Source organism: Priapulus caudatus, unplaced genomic scaffold (assembly GCF_000485595.1).
Source record: "Priapulus caudatus unplaced genomic scaffold, Priapulus_caudatus-5.0.1 Scaffold858, whole genome shotgun sequence".
Taxonomy (NCBI): domain Eukaryota; kingdom Metazoa; phylum Priapulida; class Priapulimorpha; order Priapulimorphida; family Priapulidae; genus Priapulus; species Priapulus caudatus.
This window is the reverse complement of record NW_014577919.1, coordinates 50,344-59,565: the sequence shown is the minus strand read 5'-3', so window position 1 is coordinate 59,565 and position 9,222 is coordinate 50,344. Positions and strand designations below refer to the sequence as shown.

Here is a 9,222-nt window from a genome sequence, read left to right as displayed (position 1 = left end):
GGAGGAGTGGATACGTTGGAAGGATAGACGCTAGGGGGAGACCCTGGGGAAGGGCATACGTTGGGGGGGAGATGTTGGGGGGAGAGGGAGGTGCTAGGGAAGGGAAGACCCTGGGGAAGGGGAAACGTGGGAGGGAGAGACGCTAGGGGGAGACCCTGGGGAAGGGCATACGTTGGGGGGGAGATGTTGGGGGAAGAGGGAGGTGCTAGGGAAGGGAAGACCCTGGGGAAGGGGAAACGTGGGAGGGAGAGACGCTAGGGGGAGACCCTGGGAGAGTGGATACGTTAGGGGTAATGTTTGCGGAAGGGAAGATGCCTTGGGGGAGATGCTGCAAAATTACCCAGCGAGCCTTCGCACACTTAAAGTGATTACGTCACGAATTTCTAGCACCATCAAGTAGTATATTTGTGTGTTATTTGTACAAAATAAAATGTATGAAAATACAATTAGTGTTTCTGTTTACTTTTCATGCTTATATACCTTCCTTATATGCACTAATTTGCCGGTGAAAAACAGAGAGACGCCAGTATCTGAACAGGATCTGAACAGTACTGGGGGAATAGTGTTATAGACAACAGAAATTACCAAATCGGCTAGATTTTTGCAAATTTAACCAACGTAAAAACATTTTTATCAGGTGAGAGCTTGAGGATATATTTAGTAACGTTAGTTCTTACTTTTAATGTAAAAAAATGGCAATTTTTTTTTATACAAATTTTACCGTGGAAAATTCGTGACGTAGTCAATTTAAGCTAGCAGGTGCTAGCCTGAGAATCGTCATCTGACATTCCGACCCTCAGCAACCGTATCCCAGCCTCGCATCCCCCACAGCATGGTCGTGGAATCAGGATGTGCTCTGCATGACACATCCCAACTTAGCATGGGGTATACGGACAGCATATACCTTCCTGAATACGTCTGAATCTCACTGCAAAAGCCTCAAGTAGTAGGGAAACCTGTACTCTGGAACTACCTCTACTGCCTCACACCATTCTGCTATTCCCGCTCTACCACACACCACACAAGTCGTGCTTTCGTTAACATTCGCGTCACATGCCTAATCTCAGCCCAGCACACACCCGACGCCAACGTCGTATTACAGCCCGAAGTAACAGGACCACTCTGCGAGCTGGGATCGAAGCCTCGCATTAATTCTCACACCTTCAGAAAGACGTGTATAGCTCTAGAACTATAGCCCTAGCTTCGCTCTACCACACACCTCTGGCAGAGCGAAGGGCTATAGTTCTAGAGCTAGACTACGTTATGCAAGCTGGATCACATGCAGTGCCACATCGCTGCTCGCAGCTTCACGACTACATGCACTCAGGGCTCACTCTGGATGTTTTAAAGTTTGGGCCAAGACTTGAGCAACCAAAGTTTTTTTTAGCCACCAGTGAAAAACCACAGCCACGTACATACAGTTCACTTTATCGTATGTGCTAAGCAAGGCATAAACAGGTGATGGGTATGGGAAAAAAGGCGTACGAAGACGTTTTATGACACGACATTGAAATTTGACGATTTCATTATTTAAACGTAATTTTATGAGCAGTTAAATTATTCGCCATTTGTATTCGCCACTCAGTATAGTAAAATCGCCGCTGTTATTTATTTATCGCATTTTGCGAAGGTGGCGAACGCCAGCGGTAGCCCTGACTCTGTCAGTCTGTTAGCCGCATCCTCTCAAGACTGCAGCTTCAATGTCCTTCTACGCGTGACGTCACCGTACATAAACATGAGGCCCGTTTTCTCAGAAACATCGTAAAGTGGAGGCTAATGTTAAAGCTAGGATAACACACGTTACGACTAATGTTAATGTTACGAGAAAAGCGTTGACAGAAACGCATCGCAGCTACGAGAAAACTTACGATAGCAGGAACTAGAGGTGGGACGACACGGGTAGCTCACAATACGATCCGTATCACGATACAGCCGATACGATACGTGTCGCGATACCTTCAAGAGAAACTACCTAACAATCTATACACTCAACCGGGACTCTCTGCCCCGGTATATGTGAACGCTTGCAAATCATTATCCTGGAGCGCTTAATAAACAACTGCAATAGAATTGCGAACTGTGTTATTGTGGCTGTGTGTAACTGTTTCTTTTGGTTTTGGATGAAACTAAGCTCCCAAATTATGGGGATTTTAGTTAGTAGAGTTAGGACACGTGTATCGCGAATGGTCAAACGTATCGATATGTGTGTCGTCAAGGTTCGTATCGTGATACATCGATATATCGATGAATCGTCCCACGCCTACTCTACGTACAGCATGCACCATTGCTAAATTATAGGACTGCTTCACATTGCGCATCCCCCAGCCAGCTCGCGGCTTGAGCATATCCCTATATGCCACGAGTGCCTGCATTCGAAGTCGTGCATTTCTAAACATTCCGCCCGAACTGTCTACACGCACAAATGTGAAGTGCAATATAATGCCATCACTACCGTGACATCGTCTATAGGGAGCACGCGTTATTATGCACACTCACCGTAATTACTAACGAATTTATATTGGCATTTGACATATTCCTGCGCATAATCTTTTTCTTAATCTCAAATCAAATCCAAATGATTTAAGAAAAAAAGCACCTATATATTCTTATAAGACGGGAAAATATTAATTTAAACTATGCAGTGTATATCAAGTATATGATAGAAACAGCTTAAGAAAATAATTTGCGTTGTACTCTACAATTATAAATTTTACATGCGCGCGTAACCAAACTTCTTAATTTAATGAGATTACAGCATTATAATAATATATCGTACAAATCAACCAAATATATCACGTTCATCCTAAATTGAAGACCCACGTAATGATGCATTCCTACGAGATATCAAACAGCCATGTCCAAAAATATTAATAGTATCAAAAATAGATATAATATCTAAGAAATTGTAACATAATTATGATGCAGTCATGCATGATGTCATAGAAGCGTGTTGGCATCACGTCAGTATAATAAATAAAAAATCAATACATCAAAAAAGAAAACGCGTTTATACCTATTTTGGCACGTATAACCTTGCAGCACGCATAACATCTTTAAATAAAAAATCGATCGTTTTTTAGAATTAACATGACGTGCCAGGCTGTGTGAGTATTGGATGAAAGAAAAGAGAAATGCTCATATGATATGACATTTATGAGGCAGCAACTTCTGTAACGTAAGTTACAGCTGGGTTTACACTACCGACTTTATCTTGGCGAATTGGCGAGTTGGACGAATTTTGCAATTCGGCAACTCCGAGTTAACGAAAATGGAAAATGTTCTAATCTCCCAACTAGTTGCTATCGATCGGTTGGTCGCACAACTTTTGCATTTACACTGCCGATTGTCAGTTGTATAGTTTAAAAGTTGGCCCAATTCGCCAATTCGCTGACACAAAGTCGGCAGTGTAAACCCAGCTAGTCGGTCCGCACTGAGTCATGACTGACGGGCTCCTGGTCTGACAGCAATCAGAATACGCAGCCAAACAAACATGCTCCGTAAATGTTTCCATATATTTTTAGTGATACGTGTTAAAAAGCATCGCTCAGCACAGCACAGCTGCACTCACTAGGTGAGGGAAGGGCCCACACTGTGCGCTTAGACACGAGAGATAGAGTGAGTAAACCGGACTTTGTTATGATGTTTCGTCGTGTGAGATGATTCTTGCCCGCGGTAACTCTATCTCCTCCTCCTCGACCAATACCCCTCACTGAGAATGAGAGATCTCTCCCTGTGCTTTGCAAACTTGCATAATTTACTATTGGTGGGAATTCACCCGGTGCGTGCGGGTTACTACCTGTGATGGTGTGCAAACAAGCACTAGGGGCCCGCTATATGAGACACAAAAGTAGTCCTGTTAGGGTTACGGACGGGTAACACACTAAAGGGCATTGCAACATAACTGCTCATCAAATTCAATCAAACTCATATCCATTACATAAGAGAGATGTCTCACTATGCTCTCGATGAATTTTTTTTTTAAATTCATTGCTAGTTGAATGACAGCAAAAATTGTGAATTTATGCCAAAAATATTCCTTTATTATTATTTCTCAGAAACAGCAGAGTTGGGGCCTAAACTTTTAACCATAAGTTGTATATAATATGAACTAAAAAAGGCTCCCTGAATTTTTTTTTTAATGCTTTAATTTAGGAAATAAGTTGAAAAGATGTAGGAAAATTTGTAGTGATTTTCAAAACGCAACAATTTCGTAAACAAAGCGCCATAACTTATAAAATATAATATTTTAAAAAAATTCCAAGGACCCTTTTGATATGTTAGCATTGAAACGTAACAAAAAATTTTGGAATCGGAGTTGTGACTTTCGAGAAATAGCTCAAACTTCAGCATTTCTAACAATGGAGATATAAGCCGCGTTCACACGTAGCAAGAAATCCGGTATTTAGCGTTCACACGAGGCAAAATACGAGGCCCAAGAAATACGGTATTTAAACAGATCCGGTATTTCATGTAAATACGAGGCTTCCCAGACCCCGAGGATTTGCTTGGACGCGCATTTCCTCTGTTGTGAACGCTAAAATACCGGATTTCTGAAAGCCGCGTATTTCTTTATAGACTGGTCCTGCCGCTCGACAGTTCTATTGATGTAACGCGAGTATGAATGTCGAGCGCGGACCATCTACGTTATTTTATTGGCCAGTTGGTGCGCATTTTGCATTGTATTATTCGCATTGTTCGCCTTGTATTGTTCTATAGAAGCTCGTCAGCTTGCAAAAACCGTATTTATCTGGAGGCCGCGAAATCAGCGTGTGAACGCTCGCTTCGGACGCGAATCCGAGTATTCATTAAATACGATGGTCTCGTGTGAACGAGCGCTATTTAGCACTTTTCTAGATTCCATTATTGAATCCGCCTGTTGTTAAGGACATTGAGCTATGTCGGGGACTTTGGAAACTGTTTGGACAGCGCTACATACATAATTTCTACTATATCATAGAGCTGCCCATGGGTGCGATGCTATATCAAGTAAAGTAGGGATATTGAAATTTCGAACGCGAAAAAAATCCACTACCCAACCCTATACAGTTATTTAACCTTTTATCGTTTATCAAGTTCGTACGACGGGCGCACTGGACTGATGTGTGGAGAGTTGATCACGGTCATTTCAATAGTTATTATGTATACATTATAATATAGTATATATATATATATATATATTATTAGTGATATATATATAATTATATATTTATACGTTTCATAGTATTAAACTGCGGGAATGTACGTACGAGCACCGCTATAATATAAAATGATGATCACCAACGTAACCAACGTGTCTGGGTATAGGGGTGTATAATATAAAGATCTCTAGTTATACACTCCTTAGTTACTACTCAACTATTAACTAATAAATGAGAAATATATACACATATTAATATTTTGGTGGCATACGCGCTGTTCTTTTTTACGGTATGAACAACGGCCAGGATAAATGTTACTCCGAATATATACTTGGGTTTCATTGGATATTATGGATACATGGGTTGATGTGTATGTACCCAAGTTACGTGGATTAAATGCTACCGAGATACCTCATTGTTGTGCGTGCACAGCCGAGTTGAATTTTACCACGTTTTGTTAAGTCATCCGGTGTAAACGTCCGTGCACACGATGCCCATAGGATATTTGGATATTTGGATTGTGTACAGATTGTGATACTTTTCTAGATTTTCCCATTATTGAACACCTGTGTTAAGAATTGACTTATGCGGGGATTTGAAACTGGGAGGCTACATACATAATTTCAGGAGCGTATTAAATGACATTAATATACGCTCGTCATTATACCTCCTGATAATTTCTACGTATACATAGCTGCCCATGGGTGCGATCTATCAAATAAAGTGGGTATATGAATATTTCGACCAAAATCACCTCCCAACCCTAACAAGTATTAACTCTTTATGCAAGTTTATCAGTTTTATCAAGTTTCGTACGACGGGCCACTGCCTATGTGTGGGAGTTGATTCACGCATTTCATAGTATATTATTGTTACATCGTATATATATATATATATATATATATATATATATATATATATTATACGTATTCATAGTATTAACTGCGGGAATGTACGTACGAGCACCCTATATATAAATGCATGATCACACGACTAACACGTGTCTGTATCAGGGGTGTATAATATAAAAATCTCTATGTTATACACTCTTGTTACTCTCACTATACTAATAATAAAATAACACACAATTAATATTTTCGTGCATACGCGTGTAACATTTTACGGTATGAACACGGCCAGGATAAATGTTACCCGAATATATACTTGGGTTTCATTGGATATATGGATACATGGGTGATGTGTATGTACCCAAGTTACGTGGATTAAATGCTACCAGATACCTCATTGTCGTGCGTGCACAGCCGAGTTGAATTCTACCACGTTTTGTTAAGTCATCCGATGTAACGTCCGTGCACACGTGCCCAAGGATATTTGGATATTTGGATTGTTATGTGTACAATTATGTGTTGGATTATGTGTACAAACAAGCTCTTGTATCGCTGTAGGACTCTAGGAGTCACGTTCATGCATTACATACATCATTACATACATGTACACGCATGTTACCTGTTACGTCACAGAAAACTTGTATTGCACTTGTGCTGAATTGCACTTGTGCTGAATTGCACTTGTGAATGATATAACCCATATGAAGCCAAATTTTGGCTTCTAACAGCGTAGCGATTACGAGGGTATAAACACCACTTTACAACACACGAGGAGCTGCCTTACGACCAACGTAGTGAAATATCACAGCCCCTCTGCAGATTACCCGCCTACCTTCGTACGTACGTATACACGCAAGCAGCAACGTGCATCAACACTTTTAGAGAAACTCGATTTTACGACTCGTCCCTGGCCGCAATGTTTTCCCACGTTGCATTACGTGTGAAAGCTTTTAAAACTTCAGTTGTTTGGCCGTGTACTTGATGGCCGTAAAGACGGAACATAGGCACTGGCCTTGCAGAAGAAAGGTCCGTGACTTCATCGCTCCTTGCTCTCAGATCGAGTGCTTAATCCCCACGCGGATGGAGGGAATTCAAAATGAAAGAGGATGTCTCTAACGTAAACGGGATTTTCACCGCGTACACGACAATAGGTATTTCTCATATCGAATCATTTTTTGTGAGCCAATGAATAAATGGCCTAGTAAACAAACTGATCGTATCATATCAGTAGAATTTAAACTTCTGATAAGAGTAGACACTACTCTCACAGCACGTAGATGCACAAGTAGGCTATCATGCCTCTTAACAATTTAATGTTTGATTTGATATGCCCCGTGTGCCAGCGAAATTTATTTTCATCTACAATCGTGTCACAGCAATAATAATTACATGCATCACATGTAAAAACCTTTTACATACATATATGTTTTTTTCCCAGACATAATTAGGTATGTAATACTTGTAGTATGTATACCATATATACCTTTGGGACGGGGTATTTCTTCAGGTGCATTACTGCACGATTTCTTAACATAATAATGTTTATAGTGGGGCACAGCATAGTGAAGATTGACAAATGATATAAATTTAATCAAGAATATCACTGAAAGGTGAATTACCGTCTGACCATGTGAGTTGCAAGCATCAGTTGACTACTGGACAGAGGTGACCGATCAACTGGACATGCATCGTTCATGCTCAAGTAGTTCTTGATGCAGCGGCCGCAGAACGTGTGGCCACACTTTGTGTCCAGTGGGCTGACCAGAGGCTGAAATGACCAGATATGAGGATAAAATCTGCATCGTACATGGATGAAACTGCAAACCTTAGAACTAACTTGCTGCCTAGAATAAACCTGCCTCAAGATCTGGCAAGGTTTTCAGAAACTTGTTATCTAGAGTTGAAGGATGCATCCTGAGTTGATGATACTTCTTGAAGAGGAACTCTAATCTCTCTAGAAATACTCTCCACGCCGCAAAACTGACTGTACTCACAGATTCATGAACTACGTACTACTGTCGCTCACATCTCGTGGCCATAGCTGCGTACACTAATTAGCTACGTGGTAATTAATCGTGGATCAGAGGAGCGCGCAAGAGAGAGAAAGCGAAGAGAGTGAGAGAGAGAAGAGTAAGAAAGGGGTGAACGAGAGAGAACTCGACACGTCGAAAGGTATGAGGTATCTTTGTGCATATTATTGAGAGATAGTAAGAGCAAGTAGGAGAGCAGGAGAGGAGGCGACTGCCTCGCTTGTCACCTGCAGGCAGATGTGGCAGACGAGATCTTCATCGACGGACTCGTGATAGTCGTAAAGGTGCGGTCCGTGCTGCTCGTGGAACTGGCCGCACACCTGGCACACGCGCGAGTCTGGGTTCATGTAGTGGTGGCTGCCCGTGGCACCCTCCATCACGCTACAACGACAAACGACTATGGTTGGCCATCGAACTCAAAAATAATTATTTTCACCACGGTTAAATTATGACCTCTTTACCCAATCAGAGACCTAGTTGCACATAATTGAACCACGGTAAAAATAATTTAACCGCATTTAAATTATTTCTACTGCGCTTGAATTATTTTTAACGTGGTTAAATTATGTGTAACAAGCCCTCTGATAGGGTAATATGGCCATCATAATTTCTGAGTACGACGGCCAACCATAAACGGCAACCGTACTTGGGAGAGTCCACGAACACAGTGCGCTATTAGTCCAAGCTTCATCACACTGCAACGACTACTACGTCGTAAGAATCGACTATCTACTAGTTATTTTAGAAATGAGGGCATCACCCAGAAGAAAAACGTAGTGGACGATCTGAAAAAAAAAGATGTAGATGAAGATGAGATAGTGGAAGAAAATTGTGCAAAATAATATTTTAAGAAGATGGGAAGAAGGGAATAGGAAGGGGGAGAAAAGAATAGAGATGGTAGAAAGAAAGCATGCGAGGCCATGAGAGGAGGGAAGAGAAATAGGGAGAGACCCTTAGAGAGGGAAGACACATAGATAGATAGATGGATGGAAGAATGGATGGATATATATATATATATATATATAGTAGTAGTAGCAAGTAGTAAGTAAGTAAGTAAGTAAGTAAGTAAGTAAGTAAGTAAGTAAGTAAGTAAGTAAGTAAGTAAGTAAGTAAGTAAGTAAGTAAGTAAGTAAGTAAGTAAGTAAGTAAGTAAGTAAGTAAGTAAGTAAGTAAGTAAGTAAGTAAGTAAGTAAGTAACGTAAGTAA

At 40.9% G+C, this 9,222-nt stretch overlaps 1 protein-coding gene across 1 annotated transcript in view; it reads right to left on the bottom strand.

Moving 5' to 3' along the window:
• The window catches only part of LOC106814032 (ligand of Numb protein X 2-like), a 34,978-nt gene that overhangs the window by 8,405 nt on the left and 17,351 nt on the right, over positions 1 to 9,222 (bottom strand). Inside the window, exons 2-3 of the mRNA XM_014818292.1 lie at positions 8,244 to 8,397; positions 7,606 to 7,754 (exon numbers count right to left, since the gene is read on the bottom strand). Of these exons, the coding sequence (XP_014673778.1) occupies positions 7,606 to 7,754; positions 8,244 to 8,393 (299 nt within the window). The 5' untranslated portion in view covers positions 8,394 to 8,397. The remainder of the gene's footprint in view (positions 1 to 7,605; positions 7,755 to 8,243; positions 8,398 to 9,222) is intronic.